General features: G+C 65.1%; 1 protein-coding gene across 8 annotated transcripts; it reads left to right on the top strand.

Annotated features, from left to right (window-relative positions):
- Nucleotides 1-629: 629 nt before the first annotated feature.
- Nucleotides 630-17992, top strand: CAMK2B (calcium/calmodulin dependent protein kinase II beta). Of its 8 annotated transcripts, none has more exons than XM_030964216.1 (21): nt 630-761; nt 3338-3432; nt 5175-5234; nt 5373-5427; nt 5518-5583; nt 7503-7575; nt 8216-8318; nt 8621-8704; nt 9062-9156; nt 9352-9474; nt 9577-9660; nt 10203-10245; nt 10685-10759; nt 12794-12831; nt 12912-12983; nt 14452-14496; nt 14707-14755; nt 16925-17000; nt 17091-17185; nt 17525-17759; nt 17825-17992. In XM_030964216.1, the coding sequence occupies exons 1-20, from the start codon at nt 697-699 to the stop codon at nt 17755-17757; spliced, it is 1629 nt and encodes a 542-aa protein (XP_030820076.1). In that variant the 5' UTR covers nt 630-696; the 3' UTR covers nt 17758-17759; nt 17825-17992. The 8 variants fall into 8 exon arrangements, with proteins under 8 accessions (XP_030820076.1, XP_030820075.1, XP_030820079.1 ...); XM_030964215.1 differs by having other exon boundaries at nt 12791-12831; XM_030964219.1 differs by lacking the exon at nt 10685-10759 and having other exon boundaries at nt 12791-12831.
- Nucleotides 17993-19390: the final 1398 nt, after the last annotated feature.

The raw sequence follows: 19390 nt of genomic DNA, 5'->3' as shown, positions 1-19390 counted from the left end.
TCCCGGGTGTTGTGCTCGGGGAGGGGTTGGAGCCTGGCAGGGTTGTTTGGGGTGACAGTGGTGCGGGAGGAGGGAGCTCGGTATTGGGGGGAATAGGGGGGATTCCCCGAGGGGGGAGAAGGCAGGGCGTGGATGGGGGCTCTTTGAGCAGGTTATCTGGATACTGGGGCTGTTTAGGGAGAGAATGGGGGATCCGGAGGGGCTGCGGGTTTGGGGTCCTTTGTGGGGGTTGTGAGATTCTTGAGAGGGGTCTGGGTCTGCGTCCTATTGCGGGGAGTGTGGATGTGAGTGTGGATTTGGGGTCCTTGGGGGGATCCGTCAGAGGGAGTCTGGACACAGGGTTATTTATGGGGGGACTCCCGGGAGGGGGCGTCTGGATACGGGGCCTTTAGGGGTGGGGGCTTGGTCTCCCTCTCGCGGGGGTAATTTGGGATAAAGGGGTCCCGGGTCGGGGGGTCCGGTTACGGGGCCCTTGCGGAGAGCGGGGGGATCCCCCCGGCGTGCGGGGGCAGCTCCGCGGCGGGGGTGCCCGGGAGGGGGCTGGGGGATCCCGGGCGGGGCGGGGGGCGGCGGGGGGCTGTCCCGGGCTGGAGCCTCCCCCGGCCCGGCGCCTCCCCCGCCCCCCGCGCCGGGCGGAGCCGGAGCCGAGCGGAGCCGGTGCCGGGGCGGCTCATTGCGGCGCGCCGCGGCGGCAGCATGGCCACCACCGTGCCCTGCACCCGCTTCACCGACGAGTACCAGCTCTACGAGGAGATCGGCAAGTAAGGGCGGCGGCACCGGCCCCGGCCCCGGCTCCGGCCCCGGCCCCGGGGCGCGGCGGGGGCGGGGGGCGCTGCCCGGGGCTCGGGGAGCCGCTCGGTGCAGACGTGACGCATCCCCCCACCTCCTCCCCCTCCGGGATGGGACACCCGGGACTGGCCCCCCCCCCCCGGGACCAGCCCCCCAGCCCACCCCCGGGACCGGCCCTGCCCAGCTCCCCCGGTACTGCCCTCCCCCGGTATTGGCCCTGCCCCCCCAATGGCCCCCACCCCTTATACCGCCCCCCTCCTAGGGCCTTCCAGCCCTCCCCGGCAGCCCGGACCCCTCAGCTCCTCTGGGCCCCTCTCCCCTTAGCCCCCCGGTCCCTGCAGCCCGCTTGCTGCCCATCCTTATGGACCCTCACCTTTAGGCTTCCCTATCTGTCCTCATCCCCCAGCCCCGGTCACCCCAGAGCCCTCCTCCATCCCTCCAGATCCCCTGCAGTCCCCAATCTCCTGTCCCTGGTGACCCCCACTCAGTCCTTACAGCTGCCCTTGACCCCATGGACACTCCATCCTTACAGACCCCCCAGTTCCTCCTCAACCCCCCATTTTCACAGATTCCCCCAGCACTCCTAATCCTGCCCCTGCCTCCTGCAGACCCCCTCAGTCCTTAAAGCCCCCTTGCCCCCATTCTCACAGAGCCCTCCCCCCGTCCTTACAGACCCCCCCAGCCCCCCACATTCCCTGGTCCTTATAGATCCCCATCCCTCCAGATCCCCCCCCAAAGCTCCTACAAACCCCCACTCCCCTCAGTCCTTATAGCCCCCCCCAGTCCCTTCCAAATCCTCCCTCCTCCCCAATCCCCCCTCCCTAGTCCTTACAGCCCCCATTTGGCCCCCACCATTTTCCATCCTTGAGTATTTATAGGCACCTGCTCCTTTTAGATCTCCTCCCTTTTGAGGACCCCCTTTGCCCCTCACCCTGATGGATTTCCCCATCTCTCCAACCCCTCCATTTCCACAGGCCCTCCCCCATCTCCATAGAACCCCCTGCCCCCCATCCCTCTCCCCCCTGGTCCTTTTAGACCCTACTCCCCCCATCCCCTATCAGACCCTTTTGGGCCTTATATAACTCCCCAAATCCACTCCCCCTTCGGGTCCTTACAGACTCCAGCCCTCCTGGGCCCCCCGGGCCTCAAAGACTCCCAGAGCCCCTCTGCTGCCCTGAATCCCTCCAGGCCCCCCAGCTGTGCCCCCCATCGTGCCCCCCTCGGGTGGGTGTTGTGGGGAGCTGGAGAGGAGCTGTTTTGGGGGGGTTCATTTGTGCCCAGGGCCATGGGGATGCAGTTTCCCCCCCCCATCCCTGGGCAAGGATTGGCTGGGAGTAAAATGAGGGGAGCGGGGAGGGGGTCAGACCCTTTGTGAGGGGGGTGCACCCCCTCCCTAGATGGGGGGAACGTTTTGCAGGGGTGGCTGTGGTCCCTTTGGGGGTGCCAGCAGGGGGAACATGGTGCCAATCGGGGGCTGTTCTCTCGGTCTGCCCAAAATCCAGCCCATCCTGGTTGCCATGGCAACGTGGTCCTGTTTCCCCCTTCCCATCTCTCGGTGTAGCCTGCCAGCCATCGCGCATGTGTCCCCCCCTCACCGGGGTGGGGGGGGTATTGCTCTCGCCGGGAGGAAACTGAGGCACAGATCGGGCCAGGACAGTGTGCCCCCCCATCAGGGACTGGCACCCACCGTGTTCCCTGTCCTGGGGGCCACGTGGGGAAGGGAGGGGTCAGGACCCTGGGAGCCCCCACCTTTCCCCTGGTGGTGAGAGCATCCCCCCTATTTTTGCCAGCATGGGGCCCATGGTGCCTGGGGACATGGGGATGTGGGGCGGTGGCAGGGGACAGCCAGGCCCTCCCTGCTCCCCTCCCAGGGCACACGTCCCACACGGCTCCTTCTCCGTGGCAGGCCTGGGGTGGTGCTGGTCCCAGCCATGTCCCCATCCTTCCCGGGCATCTCCTCTGAGTGCCCTGGGGCTGCCTTGGCCCCACCAGCAAGGGACAGGCAGGGGATGTGCAGGGACACGGGTCCTGGAAGGGGGACAGGAGCTGATGGCACCTGAAGAGGCTGCCAGTGCTTCTGCCTGGCACGGGCACGACCCTGCTTTTCCCATCTCTGTCCCTGTCCCTGGGGGGGACAGCTGGTGGCTGCCAGCTCCCCATGCTGGGAGCTGGGTCCTGTGCCCCCTGCCACCACCACCACTGTCACCGCTGTCACCATCGCCGCCACCACGGCCACTGCTGCCATCCGGGCCACCCACTGTTCCCATGGCAACGAGCTGCCAGTGCTGGATCCTTCCTGCGACCCCCCCTCCCGCGATGCTGTGTGGCACCGAGCCCCCGTCCTTCCCAAAGCCACCCCCGGTGCCCCCCCAGCGCCCCCCCAGCAGGGCCCCGTGTCAGGGCCCTCCCTGCCACCCCCGTGCCGGGGTTCACCCCCCGGTGCTGAGTCACGGCGAGTGCAGCCCCCCGACCCGGGTGCTGAGTCACGGTGGGGCCGCCCCCACGCCCCCCCGGTGCTCGGGGCCGTGCTGAGCCTGTCCCTCCCCAGGGGAGCCTTCTCGGTCGTCCGGCGCTGCGTCAAGCTCTGCACTGGCCATGAGTACGCTGCCAAGATCATCAACACCAAAAAGCTCTCAGCCAGAGGTAGGACCCCCGGGAGCTTGGGACTGCCAGAACCCTCTGCCACCCCGGGGGGACTCTCAGACAGGCCAGGTGCCTGGGATCACCCCATGGCACCTGTGACACCCCTGATACCCCTGGTGCCCATGGCACCTCTGATACCCCTGGTGCCATCACAGCCGGGCTACCTGTGGTGCCCATGGCACCTGTGACAGCTGTGACTCCAGTGGTGCTGGTGGGAGGGAGGGGCGAATGCTCTGGGGTGGGGTCTGGCCCTGTCCATCCCGTTATGCCCCTGCTGCGTCCTCCAGGGCCCCTCAGAACCTCACCTCTCCCTGAGGGTGTCCTGCAGGTACACAGGTGTAAGTGGATGGAGGGGAGGGTGTGCATGCACAGGTGTGTCTACATGGGGGTGTGTGGGCACAATGAGCAGTGGGGGTACCTGAGTGTGTGTGCACAAGTGTGTGTACATGGGGGTGTGTGTGATGGTGTGTGGGCACAATGAGCAGTGGGGGTACCTGAGTGTGTGTGCTTGGTGTGCAGGCAGGTGTGCAGGTGTCAACAGTGTGTGAGTGTGTGCTTGCACACGAGGGTGGGCACTGCTGTGTGTGCACATCTGTGAGCAGAGTGGGTGCCTGTGGGGTGGGGTGTGCTCACAGCTCGGCAGTGGGGGTGTGCAGGTGTTTGCAGGTGTGGGATGTGTGACAGTGTGTGGGGGTGTGGAGGTTTAGGGTGTGCACTTGGATAAGAGGCAGCACAGAGTGGCACAGGGGCTGTGTGAGTGTTCTGTGTGTGCACACGTGTGTGGCTGTGGCTGGAGCTGTGTGCACAGGTGTGAGCAGTGAGTGGAGCAGTGCACACACATGTATGTGTGTGTGGGCAGTGAGTGGGGTGGTGCACACACGTGTGTTTGTGTGAGCTGTGTGTGAGCTGCGTGCACATCTGTGCACGTGTCTGTGTGCCCTTGAATGCAGACACACCCAGAGGTGCAGCTGCACACACAGGTACACGTGTGCACTCATACAGTGGCTGTTGCAGGCACACACGTGTAGAGTTGCACACACACACACATCTGCATGCCTGCACACACCTGCACACACCTGCACACACCTGCACACACCTGCACATGCAGGAACCACCACGCACAGGGGAACAGCTGCACGCTCCACATCCCGTACAAACACGGGTACAGTGATGCACATGGTGCAGCCACACACACGCTCACACACACACGTACACCTGTGCACACAGGTACAGCCACGGAGCTGTATGGCTGCACACAGAGGTACACACAGGTACAGCCACACACAGGCACACTCGTGTGTGTGCACAACTGCAGGGCACAGATACCCATCACACCTGCACACCCACACACAGCTACAGCCACAGGTGCTTGCACACATGTGCACTCCCATCTGTACCCGTGTACAGGCATGCAGAGCCCCACACACAGGCCCACACGTGAATGTGCACACCTGTGCACACTGCAGCGTGCGTGTGCGCCTGTATCCACATGCACACCCCACCCACACCTGCAAACCTGTACACGCCTGCACACATGCACAAGTGCACACCCAGGCACACGTGCACAAGCCCACAGGGGCAGCCCCCAGCCCTGCCCCCAGTGCATACCTGCACACCCACAGAGCCACGTGGCTCCCTCAGGGGCATCTTGGGCTGCTCTCGCTGGGGTTGGGCTGGGGACAGGTGAGGTGAGGGCGGGGTGCAGGCCCGGGCAGGTGCCCGCCTGACCTCTGCCCCTCCAGACCACCAGAAGCTGGAGCGCGAGGCGCGGATCTGCCGGCTGCTCAAGCACTCCAACATCGGTGAGTGACTGGGGAAAGGGGGGTGTCACCCCTGGGGACACCCAGGGACACCCCGAGTGCCACCTGCAGTGGCTGGGAGAGGGGACCAGGGCTTGGTGGCGGGCTGAGGCTAAGCCTGTCCCCATCTGGTCCCCACAGTGCGGCTCCACGACAGCATCTCCGAGGAGGGGTTCCATTACCTCGTCTTTGACCTGTGAGTGTGGCAGGAGGCTCCCAGAGCTTCGGGAGGGTTCAGGGGATCCTGGGGGCTCTCAGGCTGATGTGGGGCCTGGCTGTGTTTCAGGGTGACGGGCGGCGAGCTCTTTGAGGACATCGTGGCGCGGGAGTACTACAGTGAGGCTGATGCCAGGTAAGCCTTCCCCCCCCGTGCACCCCCAAAGCCCTGGGCACCCCCAGCCACCCTGCCCTGTGCCCCTGCAGGGATGGGGCAGCTCAGCCAGGCAGGCGGGGGGAGCACCCCCTCGGCCCCTCTGTTATTGCAGCCCCTCCATCCTGCTGCTGGGTGGGGTGGGGCCCCCAGCTGGGGCACCCCCATATTCCATATCCTGCCCCATGCTCCTCTGCCACTGAGTCCTGGCACTGTCATGCCCTGTGCTGGGGGGGCTGGTGGCAGGTGGGGGGCCCCGGGCCCCTCGGTGCTGTGCCAGCCCCCCGTGCCCTGTGTGCCGCCGTGTGCCCCCCCCGTGGTCTCCGGGCTTTCACAACATTTGTTTCTCCCCCTCTCTCGTTCCCCCCATCTCCGCCCCCCCCGTCCCTGTGCCCCTCGTGCCCCTCACCTCCTCCATCCATTCCCCCCATCCCTCTGTCCCTCTCGTCTCCCATCACTCGTTGCTCGGGCTCTGTGCGTGTCCGTGTGTCCATCTGTGTGTCCGTCCGTCCCACCGCTGCCCTCCGCTCGCTGCCCCACCGGCCCTTGCCCTCTGTTTTGCCTCCCACACCCGTCCTTGCCCCCGAAATGCCTCCTATCCTCCCATGCCCCTCTCCTGCCTCTTTCTCCCACCCCTCTACCCCCAACCTGTCCCCACACCCCGACCCCCACTTCTTGCCCCCCACCCCTTTACCTCATCCCCCACCACCAACCTGCCCCCCATTCCCACCCCCTTTACCTCATCCTGACCCCATCCCGCCCCCGTCTCCCACCCCCTGCCCCTCCATCCTGCACCCCTCACCCCATCCCGCCCCCTCCCACCCCCTTTGCCCTCTCCTGCCCCGTTCCCTGCCCCCTCCCACCCCTAACCCTCCCTCCCGCCCCTGCCCGCCCCCCGTTCTGTTTTGCAGTCACTGTGTCCATGAGCTCTTTGCCCGCGTTCCTCCCACCCATCACTTTGCCCCTGAGCAGAGGGAGCCGCAGGTCAGTATCTGGGGGGGGCCGGGGGGGCCATTTCCCCCTCGCTGCCCCCGCCCGCGCTGCCCCCGCTTCCCGGCCCCCTCCGCTCCTCAGGACCCCGCTCTGCTCTGGGCCTTTCTCCTCACTCTTTTTTCTCCCTGACCTCCCTTTTTTTGCCCCCCCCTCCCAGGGAGGCTGCCCCCCCAGTGCCCCCGCTCCCCCAGCTAGCGGGGCCCCCCTTCACCCCCATTTCAGGCTCTCATCCCCTCGCTCCTTCCCTCTTTCTTTCTTGTCTCGTCTCCATCCGCCCCCCCATCCCCTGTTCCCCCTTCCCCGTGAGTCCTGTCTGGGGGACCCCCATGTCTGGGCGGCAGCAGGGACGGGGGGCTCCCGTGGGGGACGGGGGGGCACAAAAACACCACTGGGGTGGCCCCCGTGGCTCTGTGCCCAGGGTGGAGCTCACCTGGTGGGCGCTGAGGAGTGACCCCAGGCAGTGACCCCCAGGGGATGATCCCACAGGTGTGACCCCACTCAGTGACCCCCTTGGAGTGACATCCCTGGGATGACACCCCAGGGGTGACCCCAAGGGATGGCTCCCAGACAGGGATGTGCCCCCAGGAAGGAGTGACACGCTCAGGGATGACCCCTCCTCAGGCTGTGACATCCCCACAGGTGTCCCCTAGGCAATGAGCCACCCCAGGTGGGGCTGCCCCCAGGGGTAGCCCCTCTGTGTGACCCCCCCAGGGGTGATGCCCCCGAGCTGAGCCCCCTGGCAGGGGTACAGAGGGGTTCTCATGCACACAAATCCAGGGTCACCACTCGTTCCTGTCAGTTCCCCCGGGTGCAGAGGGACAGGGGCTGGTTTGGGGGTGCAGGTGGTGCACAGGGTGTGAGGCAGGTGAGGGGCAGCGTACCTCTGACCCCCTCCCATTTGCACACAGCCACTGCATCCAGCAGATCCTGGAGGCTGTCCTGCACTGTCACCAGATGGGGGTGGTCCACAGGGACCTCAAGGTAAGTGTGTCCCCCCACCCCCATCCATCCCCCTGCCCAGTTGTTGGGGTCCCCACAACGCGGGGGTACCCTGGCCTGGTGGGTTCTGGGGGCTCCCTGAGATCTTGCTGGGCTTTGGGGATCGCCTCAGCTTTGGGGATCCCTGTCCACCTTTCCTGGGGATGCACACGTGTACCCCAGTTGTGTCACAGTTCTGCACAGCTCGGGGGTCTCACTGCAGCCCCCCCAGCTGCCGTTGCCCCATGGGGAGTGTGAGCTGTGGGGATGGATGGGGGCACGGGGGTGGGAGCAGCTGGAGCTTGGCTGGGGGACAGGGCAGGACAGGGAGGGATGGTGGGACACAGGGGGACAGTGGGACACACAGGGATGGGTGGGACACAGAGGGATGGTGGCATGGGGGGATGCTGGGATGAGGCCAGTGAGACACAGGAAGACCCTGAGCTGGCCATGGGGCTGTGCCATCCGCACCCTCGGCCATTGGCAGAGGGCACCCACGGCCACAGCCCCACAGCACAGAGCCAGCCAAGGGGCAGGACCTGGTCAGTGGCAGCAGTAAAGTCCCTCTATAGTTGCTGCATCCCTGCTCTCTTTCCCCCGCCGTCTGTGCCCCGTGCTGCCCGTGCTGGTGCTCCCTGTGCAGCCCGAGAACCTGCTCCTGGCCAGCAAGTGCAAAGGGGCAGCAGTGAAGCTGGCAGACTTTGGCCTCGCCATCGAGGTGCAGGGGGATCAGCAGGCCTGGTTTGGTGAGTGCTGCTGTCCCCCTGTTCCCCACAGCCCCTGCCCCCTGTGTCCTGCTCTGGGACCCTGCGCTGTGTCTGCTGTGTCCCTGCACGTCCCCCGAGTCCCTGCTCTGTTCCTGCTGTGTCTGCCCCGAGCCCACCCCAGGCCTATCCCAAACCCACCGTGTCCCTGTCCCTGTGCTCTCAGCATCCTGCCCTGTGCCCACCCCAGCCCAGCACATCCCTGCCCCACGTCCCAGTCCCGTGTCCTGTCCTTGTCCCCTCCCTCTGTGGCTCACCTCACGCTCTCTCTGTCCCTGTCCCAGGATTTGCAGGCACACCTGGCTACCTGTCCCCCGAGGTGCTGCGCAAAGAGGCCTATGGCAAACCCGTGGACATCTGGGCATGTGGTAAGAGCCAGTCCCTGCCTGTCCCTGCCCAATCCCATCCCAGTCCCTGCCCCATCACTGCCCAGTCCCTCTCTGATCCCATCCCACTCCCATTCTGGCACTTTCTGGGCTCCATTCCCATCCTAGCATCAACCTTTTCCCCATCCCATTTCTGTGCTGGTCCCAGTTCCTGTTCCAGCTCTGACCCCATCCTGGGGCCATCCCGTGCCATGTGCCTGGCAGTGCCACACTGTCCCTTGTCTGTGCCGTCCTGGCAGCACAGGAGACAGCCCCATTGCTTTGTCACGGGGACACCTTTGAGGGAGCCAGGGTGGTCTGGGGTCCCTGTATCCCCTAACCCCACTCTCCCCGGCCCAGGGGTCATCCTGTACATCCTGCTGGTGGGCTACCCGCCGTTCTGGGACGAGGACCAGCACAAACTCTACCAACAGATCAAGGCTGGGGCCTACGATGTAAGTGCCCGGTGCCAGGGCCCGTTAATTCCAGAACCTTCTGGGAGCTGCAGCTGATGTGCAGCAGGCAGAGCCCGGAGTGGCTGTGGGCCTGTCTTTGGTGCTAGCTGGGGATGTGTGGGGATGTGGAGTGACACAGATGCCGTGGGGCCGCCCCTCCTCAGCTGTCACCCCCGTGTCCCTGTGCTCCCCCAGTTCCCTTCACCTGAGTGGGACACGGTCACCCCCGAAGCCAAAAACCTCATCAACCAGATGCTGACCATCAACCCCGCCAAGCGCATCACAGCCCACGAGGCCCTCAAGCACCCGTGGGTCTGCGTAAGTGCAGGGGTCCCCCCGAGCATGGCACCCCCATGGCAGTGCCCCTGGCACCCCCGGCAGTGCCCCTGGCACCCGGTGCTGACCCCCCTGTCCCCACAGCAACGCTCCACCGTGGCCTCCATGATGCACAGGCAGGAGACAGTGGAGTGCTTGAAAAAGTTCAATGCCCGGAGGAAGCTCAAGGTGAGGGGGCTGCTGGGGAGCTGTGGGCTGGGGCCAGTGCTCATCCTACCCAGCACCACCCTGCCTCTCCATCTCTGTGGGGCTCTTCTGAGGGACCCTCCCTGCCCACTGTGGGACCCCTGCCCTGCCCACTGCCTCAGCACGCCTCAGGGCCTCCCTGTGCCCTTCCATGGGGCACAGTCCCTTCCATGGGGTGTTGCAGCCCCACTCTGGCATGCCTGGTGCTCTGCTCTGTGCTTTGGTCCCATCCAAGTGTCACGCAGTGTGGCACAGTCCCACCCTGTCCCAGCCCTGTCCCTTGCCCCCTGCCCTGGCTCTAGCCTGCCCCCCAGCCCACATGCTCTGTCCCACTGCCTGCTCCCAAGGCTCCATCCCACCCCCTCGTCCTGCAAACCCCTCTCCCAGTTCCCAGTTCCCAATTCCCAGTCCTGTGGGCCCCACCCTGTACCACCCCCATCCCATCACCCCACTTGTCCCCCTCCATCTCGCCCAGCCCATCGCAGCCCAGCCCCTCTCCCGGCTCACGCTGTCCCTCCCCACAGGGTGCCATCCTCACCACCATGCTGGCCACCAGGAACTTCTCAGGTAAGGGGGGGCTCCCCCTGGCCGGGGGGCCGGGGGCCGCAGTCCCCCCTCCACGCCCCCCCCCGGGCCGGTGCCCCCCTCTCTCTATCTCGCTGTCTTTCTCTCTTTCTCCCCTCCCTTCCTTAACCCCCCCACCCATTTTTTCCCCATCGGTGAGGACGGGGCATGTGGTAGCCGCGGTGGGGCCGGCGGCGCCCCCCGCCCCACGCACACACGGCAGCAGGTAGAGCCCGGTGGTCCCCGCGTGTCCCCCCCGGCCCGCTGGCCGCGGGGGCGACACGGGCAGGGGGCCGGACACCGCAGCCCCCCAGGCCTGGGGCCGGGGTGAGGGGCGCCCCGAGAGCTCTCTCTGGGGGGGGGAGGGCGGGGGTCCCGGCCAGCCCCCGCCGCCCCCTAACAGGAGCTCCGCTCCCTCTCTCTCTCTCCGGCCCTCCGGCAGTGGGCAGACAGACCACCGCTCCTCCCACCATGTCGGCGGCCGCTGCCGGGGCCCCGCTGGGGCTGGTGGAACAAGGTAGACGCGTCCGCAAAGGGCCCCCCCGGCCCCCCGGCCCCGCTTGGTCTCTGTGTGTCCCCGGACCCTTCATCCCCACGTCGCCCTCTTCTCCCGCCCGTCCTCTTCCCTGCCTCCCACCTCCCCAATGGGTTTCGGGTGCCCTCCTCGGAAATCGGAGCGCATGCATGGCCCCCCTGCACTGCCCCTGCAACCTCTCCCTCCCTGCTGGCACCAAGAGATGCCGCTGTCCCCCTGCTGCCACCCGCACCCGGCCCCGGGGAGGGGTCCCTGAACAGCCCCCACCCCCAAAGCGGGGCTGCTGGCTGCCTGAACCTGGAGGGGACGCGCTGCTTGTGTCCCCAGGTGCACAGTGGTGCCATCCCCAGGTCACACAGGTGCCTTCCCCAGGTGCACCTGGTGCCATCCCCAGTCCACAACTGGGTCAACACGGGGAGCTGGGGTGGGGGGATGATTTTGGGGTGATTTTGAGCCTCCCCACTGCTCCCACCCCCCCATGCACACAGGGGGGGCACACCGGTGCATGAAGGGGGGGCAAACAGGCTGCATGTCCCATGTCCCCCCGTGCCCCCTCTGCATGTGTCCCCACCCCGCATGTGCCCCCCTGCACGTGCCCCCCCTGCATGTGCCCCCCTGCATGTGCCTCCCCACGGCTTCTGAGAGCTGCAGCCAGTGTTTGTGGTGCCGTGAAACACTCGGCGGGTCTTAAACCACCCCCTCACCCAGGGCTGCCACTGGCCCCCCTGCCAGGGCTCCCCCTGTCCCGCCCCCCAATTTGGCTCTGGTTTAAACCCCCACCTCTCAGCGCCCGCCTGCTTTCAGAGGAGGGACCGGGACCCTTGGGGACGCCCTGCTAGGGACCCCTGAGGGGACACAGAGCCACGGGGAGGGATGTGTGGGTCATCTACCCCTCCTCTGGTGCCGATGGGTGCCGCCCTGCTGTCACTGGACTTGTCACCACACATCTCCCCCCAGCTTGTGATGCCAGCCAGGGGAGGGGTCCCTCAGTGTGGAGGGATGATGAGGATGCTCGAGGCGACACCCCCTGCCCTTCACACACCCCCAGAACCACTTGTGCCCCACCATGTCCCCATCACCCCTATTCCCCACTGGCCAGAGATCGTGGTAGCAGTGACAGAGCTCATACCCGTGCCTGTCCTTGTCCCCCTCCAGGGAGACTGGGGGGGCACAGGAGGCTGTCCCCGCCCCCTGTACTCAACTCATCTTTTTTATGTTCTTTTTTTATGTTTTTCCCCTTTTCCTCCTTTCCCCCCTCCCCGTTTCTCTCTTGCCCCCCTCCCCACTCCTCTCTCTCGCTTTCCTCTCTGCATTTCTCCAAGGTAAGCCAGCCCTGCCCCCCCACGCGGGGGCCATCAGGATGGGGACCCCCCTCAGGCTGGGGGCACCTCCTCCCCCCCAGTCTGAGGACCCCCTGAGTTTGGGGACCCTTCCCTCCAGGATGGGGACACCCTGCCTGGATGGGGATCTCCCCAGGTTGAGGACATCCCTCCCAGGGTGGGGACAGCCCCCCAGGTTCGGGGACCCCCCTGAGTTTGGGAACCTCCCACTAGGAGGGGGACACCCCCCAGGATGGGGATGGTCCCACAAGGTTGGGGAAGCCCCTCCCTGGGTGGGGACCTTCCTGAGGCTGGGGACTCCTCCAGGTGGGGGATACCCCTCCCAGCATGGAGAACCCCCCCAAAATGGGGAAGCCCTAGGATGGGGACATCCCACCTAGCATGGGGACTCCCCCCTGTAAGGGAACACCCCCAGCATGGGGACATCCCTCAAAATGGAGCCCCCTTAGAATGGGGATGCCCCTCCCTGCATGGGGACCACCACTCTAAAATGGGGACCTCCCCCAGGATGAGGACAGCCCCTTCCTGGTGTGTTCCCCCTCTGTGGCACTGGGGGGGCAGGTGCTGCCAGCACCCCGGGTGGGATCAGGCGGGGTGGCCGGGAGGAGTCTGGGTCTGGGGGACCTGCAGTGCCCCTCGTGCAGGGGGGCACTGACGCTGTCTCCCCCCGCAGCAGCTAAGAGCTTACTGAACAAGAAGGCGGACGGCGTCAAGGTGAGGGGCCCGAGGGGCTGGGGGGGCCCTGGGGGGCTCCTTCCCCCATGGCACTGAGCCCCCCAATCTGTCCCCCCCAGCCCCAGACCAACAGCACCAAAGGCAGCGCCGGCGTCACCAGCCCCAAGGGCACCCTCCCGCCCACCGCTCTGGTAGGTGCCCCCCACCCTGCACCCCAAATCCCCCATCCCATGGGATCCATCCCACAGCCCATCCCATCCCATCGGCTGCTCCTGGGGAGGGGGTGTCCCGAGGATGGAGAGGGATGTGCAGGACGGGGGCACAGGGGGACCCCGCCGCACAGAGCAGGTGGGTGAAGGGCCAGCCCCGTGTCCCCCTCAGCCCTGGGGACAGTGACGTGGCTGAGGACACGCTCATGCAGGTGTCCCATGCAGGGACAAGGTAGGTCCAGGACACGGACACAGAGATGTTCCTGCCATGGGCACAGCAAGGTGGGTGCAGGATGAGGGCGTGAGGATGTCCTGTGACATGGGGACAGCAAGGTGGGTGCGGGATATGAGTATGGGCGTGCCCCACCATGGGGACAAGGTGGGTGCAGGACATGAGGATGGGAACAAGGTGGGTGCAGGGTACGGGCACAGATGCCCCATAATGGGGACAAGGCACAGCCTGGTGACACAGATGGACAGGTGGGTGGAGGGCAGGGGGTGGGGATGCCCTGCAGTGCCAGTGGCAAGGCAGGTGCAGGTCACAAGGATGGGCCTGCTGACTGTGACCTCGCAGGTGAGGTAAGTGCAGGATCCAGACACGGGACTGCCCAGCGGGCACAGTAAAGGCATGGCTGTCTGGAGCAGCATGTGCAGGATTTGGGGGTGCTGTGGCAATGCCAACGGCAAGGTAGGTGCGGGATGTGGGGGCAGGTGTGCCCGTTGTGACCTTTATGGCACAAGGGGTGCAGCACAAGGGCAGGGGGTGGTACCATGAGGGCAGGATACAGGCAGGATCCTGCCCAGCTGGCACACAGTGCTGAGCACTGGGGAAAGGGTGCCTGGCTGGTCAGTGAGTGCAGGATAGGGAGAAAGGGGTGCCCACCCCACACACTGAGGGTGGGATGGGCAGCAGGAAGTTGTGGATGGGGGTGCTCAGGATGTGGGCACTGAGATGTTTAGGATGCAGACACAGGGATGGTTGGGATGCAGGCACATCAGTGGTCTGGGTGCCAGCTGAGGGATGCACAGGGATATGGGCAGTGCTCGGGATGCAGGCAGCAGGATGGTTGGGGTTCAGGCACGGGGATGCCCAGGATGCTCAGATCATGGTGAGTGGAGCCCCTGGGCACCGGGATGCAGGAGAGGGGCACGGAGCTGCCCCCCAGCCCAGCCCAGCCCAGCCCATCCTTTTGGCCTCACTGCGTCTCTCCCCCGGCTCTGCCCACCTCTTTCCCCCCTCTCTTCCCCCTCCATGTCTGTGAATTAAACCATTTGGCTTTGCTGGACTAATGACTCTCTGCTTCTCTCCCCCCTCTCTATCCCCTTCCCAAACCCGGTCTGGGTCTCTCCTTGCCCCTGTCCACGTGCTGCTCAATCGTCGTCCCCCGTCGTTGTCCCCTCCGGGCTCTCGCTTCCCCCACCCCGCCTGTCTCTCTCCCTTCTCCTATAGGAGCCTCAAAGTACCGTAATCCATAACCCCGGGGACGGCGCCAAGGTACCGCTGCCCGCCCTCGCCTCCATCCCCCGCATCAGCCATGGCCGGGGGGGTGCCAGGAGTGCGGGGGCAGCGGGGTCCCCCCGCGCCGTCCGGCCCCGCCGGGGTCCTGCCGAGCCCCCCGGGCTCGTCCCCCCTCCCCGTGCCCCCCGGGGCCAGCTCTGACCCCCTGTTTGTGTCTCCCCCCCACCGCCGCCGCCCCGCGAGCAGGAGTCCTCCGACAGCACCAACACCACCATCGAGGACGAGGACACCAAAGGTGACGGGCGTGGGGGCGGCTGGGCTGCACTGGGATGCACTGGGAGCGAGCTGGGGTGCACTGGGTGGTGCTAGGATGCACTGGGTTGCACTGGAATGGCACTGGGATGCACTGGGAGAGTCTTGGAATGCACTGGGGTGGTGCTAGGGTGGAACCAGTATGCATTGGGGTGCACTGGAATGGTACTGGGATGACCTGTGGGATGCACTGTGGGATGGCACTGTGCTGGACAGTTGTGGAATGCACTAGGATGGCACCAGGATGCATTGGGATGCACTGGGAATTGTGCTAGAATGCACTGGGGTGGAGCTGGGATGTGCTGGGATGGCACTAAGATGCACTGGGTGCACTGGAATGGCACTGGGATGGCACTGGCATAGCACCAGGATGCACTTGGTTCACTGGGATGCACTGGAGCAGCGCTGAAATCCATTGGGATGGAGCTGGGATGGCACCAGGATGCACTGGAATGGCACTGGGATACACTGGGACAGTGATGGGATGCCCTGGGATGGCACTGGAATGCACTGGGATGGCACCAGGACGCATTGGGGTGGCACGAGGGTGCACTGGCAGCGTGCTGGATGGAATGCATTGAATAGAGCTGGGATGCATTGGCACCAGGATGCCTTGGATTGCACTGGAATTGCACTGGGATGAACTGGGGTGGACTGGCATGGCACCAAGATGCAGTTGGTGCACTGTGATGTGCTGGGGCAGCACTGGAATGCACTGGGTGGGATTTGGGATGGCAACAGGATCCATTGGGGTGGCACTGGGACATTTCTGGGATGCACTGGGAGTGTTCAAACTCACTGGAATTGATCTGGGCTGACACCAGGATTCATTGAGGTGGCACCAGGATGCACTGGGAGCATGCTGGGGTGCACTGGGAGGGTACTGGGAGGCATTGGGGTGCACTTGGATGGAAATTGGATAGATTGGGACACGCTGGAATGGCCCTGGAATGGCAGCTGAGGTTAGTTGAAAAGGCACTGGGATGGCGTCAGGATGCACTGCAATGATACTGGGACATACTGGGATGGTACCAGGAGGTGCTCTGGGTAGAACTGGGCTGTACTGGGCTGTACTGGGATGCACTGGAATAGCAGTGAGACACAGAACGTTGGCACTGAGATGTGGTGAGAAGTCACTGACACAAACTGGAGTGTACTGGGACATACTGGGATGGAAATGGGCGGTGTTGGAATGCACAGAGGTGGCACTGGGATGCATTAGGAGGGCACAGGAGTGACACTGAGGTGCACTGGGGCAAACTGGGATGTAGTGGAGTGGCACTGGGGTGGTTGGACTACGTTAGGGTGACAAAAGAATGGACTGGGGAGCGCTGGGATACAGTGGAATGGTACTAAGATTAATTGAGATGCACTGGAGTGACAGTGGGATGGGACTGGGGAGTACTGGAATGCACTAGAGTGTACTGGGCTGTCACTGGAACGCAGTAGGATTGAACTAGGGTGTATTGGAATGCACTGGGCTGGCACTGGGATGCGCTGGGAAGCATCAGAGTGCACGAGCAGCTCTGAGATGCACTAGGATTGCACTGGGGTGTATCGGGATGCACTTGTATGGAACTGGGAGGGTACTGGGATGCACTGGAATGGCACTGAGACACAGTGGGAAACACCAGTATGGAACTGGCTGTTCTGGGATGTGCCAGAACGGCACTGGGATGTACTGGGACTGGAAGGAGCAGTGCTGGGAGGCACTTGGAACTACTGGGACAGGCTGAGCAGGCACTGGGATGCTTGAGCATGCTGGGAGGGCACCGGGATGGCACTGGGACATGCAGGGCTGGCACTGGGCTGGCAATGAGACCTGTGAATACTGGTGTGGCAGAGCTGTGGGGGTCCTGGGAGCACAGTGGTCCTTCTCTGTCCCCAAGGGGTGTCTGTCTGTCCCCATAGTTTCTGTGTCTGTCCCTGTGGTCTGTCTTGTCTGCCCTCGTGGTCAGTCTGTCTGTCCCTCAGGTCCCTGTGTTTGTCCCCATGGTCTGTCTGTCTGTCCCCAAGGTTTTTCTGCCCCCAAGGTCTGTCTGTCTGTCCCTGTGTCTGTCCCCAAGCCTCCCCTCATGTCCCAAGTCGCCCCCACCCCCCCGGACGGTGTCACCGGGGCTGGGGCGTGGCGGTGACAGTGGCGTGCCCCCAGCCCGCAAGCAGGAGATCATCAAGATCACGGAGCAGCTCATCGAGGCCGTCAACAACGGCGACTTCGAGGCCTACGCGTGAGTGGGGCGGGAGCGGGGGCGGGGCCAGGCGGGGTGGGGCCGGCTGGGGTGGAGCCGGGCGGGGCCACTGTCACCTGCCGCCTGCAGGAAGATCTGCGACCCGGGGCTCACCTCCTTTGAGCCCGAGGCGCTGGGCAACCTCGTGGAGGGGATGGACTTCCACCGCTTCTATTTCGAGAACTGTGAGTACCCGAGCTGCCCGTGCCACCTGCCTGTCTCACCTGCCCTGCCCTGCCCATCCTGATCCCTCCTGCCTCCTTCACTGTCCCCTGTCTCTTGCCCACTGCCTGCCCATCCCGGTCACCTCGTTTGCCTGTCCCCAGCCCTCCTCTGCTGGGCCATCTGTCCGCTTGCAGTGCCCCCATCCCTGCCTGTTCTCTGTCCCCATCCCTGCCCCTTCCCTGCCTGTTCCCCTGCCTGTTCCCTGCCCATTTGCTGTCCCCTTCCCTGTCCCCATCCCTGCCCGTTCCCGTGCCGGTTCCGGTGCTGGTGCCAGCCGCGCTGAGCCGGCCGCCCCGCAGTGCTCTCCAAGAACAACAAGCCGATCCACACGACCATCCTGAACCCGCACGTTCACGTTATCGGGGAGGACGCGGCGTGCATCGCCTACATCCGCCTGACGCAGTACATCGACGGGCAGGGCCGGCCCCGCACCAGCCAGTCCGAGGAGACGCGCGTGTGGCACCGCCGCGACGGCAAGTGGCAGAACGTGCACTTCCACGGCTCGGGGGCCCCGGTGGCCCCGCTGCAGTGAAGGTGAGCCGGGCTCGGTGCAGGGGCACGGGGAGCCGCGGCCGTGGCTCACCGCGGTGTCCCCGCAGAGCTCCGGTGGCTGTCCTGGTTCCAGCCCGATGGAGACGGCGATGGGAGCCGATGGCAGCCGGAGCTGCGGCCCCCCGAGCACGCGTCCGCATGCCTGTCCCCCCTACCCCGGCCCCGCTTCCCCCTCCGGTGCCTGTGTTTGCAGAAAACAAAAAAAAAAAAAAAAAGCCAAAATGATGAAGACCACAAAAAAAAAAAAGAAAAAAAAAGGGGGAAAACCCACCCCAATCCCAAACCCCGCCCACACCCCCAAACCCGACCCAGCCGCTCGGCCACAGGCGAGGGCGCTGGGGGGCTCAGCCCCCCCCCTTGGCCCGTCTCTGCTGGGGGGGACGGGGGGTCCCGGCCCCCCTCCCGGCTGTGCTCGTGGCGTGTTGCTGTCGCTGGTGGTGGATGTTGTTCTTTGGGCTCCGCTTTGCTCTGTCCTGCCCCAGCCCCTGTACATAGAGAGAGCTATTTATTTTTGAATTCCCACGGGGGTCCCCAGCACCGGCGGGCTGCCAGGGGGTGAGTGAGGTGGGGGGGACACGCAGAGACTCTCTCGCCTCGGGCCCAGCCCGGTGCCTGCCCTGGGAGCGCTGCCCGTGGGCCCGAGGCTGACCCTGGGCGCTGCTGCTGGGGAACGCGGGGCTGCCTCGGGGAGGCTCCTGCAGTGGCCCCCCCGTGTCCCCGGCCCGCTGCTCCCCACCCCAGCACCCCTGTCGCCGGTGCCAGCCCGGGGTGCTGGCAGGGGGCTGCGGGTGCCAGTCGGGGGGCAGAGGGCAGCTGGGGGTGTTGGGTTCGGGGTGGGGGGCTCAGGACGATCCAGCCAGCACTGACGCAGCATCGAAAGCACTTTAGACTAAGAGAATGGGTCTCTTAGGGGGCACGGGCTGCTCCGCCGGGCCCCCCAGCACGGGGGCACCGGCAGCACACCCTGCACCCCCCTCCCACGGCCAGCGCCCGGGGGCACCCGGCAGCCCCGGCCCCCCAGCCCGGGGAGGCTCCATCCACCCCGGGCACTCCCCACCGTTCCCCAGGGCATCCCCACCACGCTGAGGGCTGGTTTTGGCTGGGGGGAGGGGCGGGGCGGGCGGGCGGGGGATATTAATTATTTTTTAATTATTCTGATGATTTCTCTGCATGCCCTTTGCGCGGGAGCAACCCTCGGGCGCTAACGCTGTATGTTGAGGAGCTGAGCTGTTCCTGTCCCATGAATGCTGGTGGATCGTTGCCAAATTTTTCTCCTTCCTCCCCTTTTCTCTCATTCTTTTTCTGTCTCCCCCTCCCCAGCATATCCCCCCATGCCCCTCCCCCCAAAAAAAAACCCTTTGTCTTTTCTTTCTGAGCCTTGTAAGTGTAAAAGATGACTCTGATTTCGTTTTTGTCTCGGGAAAACTGCAAATAAATTATGAGGAAAAACCAATGATCCTTAAAGTGAGAGGTGCAGAGGGAAGGCCGGGTGCATCCACCCCTGCCGGGGTGCCCGGGCCGTGTCTGTCTGAAACCCCACCCGGGACGCCGCAGAGAGGAACAGGGAACAACTGCCAAAGACACTTTATCCCCTGGCCGTGCAGCCAGGGCAC

This window comes from Camarhynchus parvulus, chromosome 22 (genome assembly GCF_901933205.1).
Source record: "Camarhynchus parvulus chromosome 22, STF_HiC, whole genome shotgun sequence".
Classification (NCBI taxonomy): domain Eukaryota; kingdom Metazoa; phylum Chordata; class Aves; order Passeriformes; family Thraupidae; genus Camarhynchus; species Camarhynchus parvulus.
This window is presented reverse-complemented; position numbering and strand designations above follow the sequence as displayed.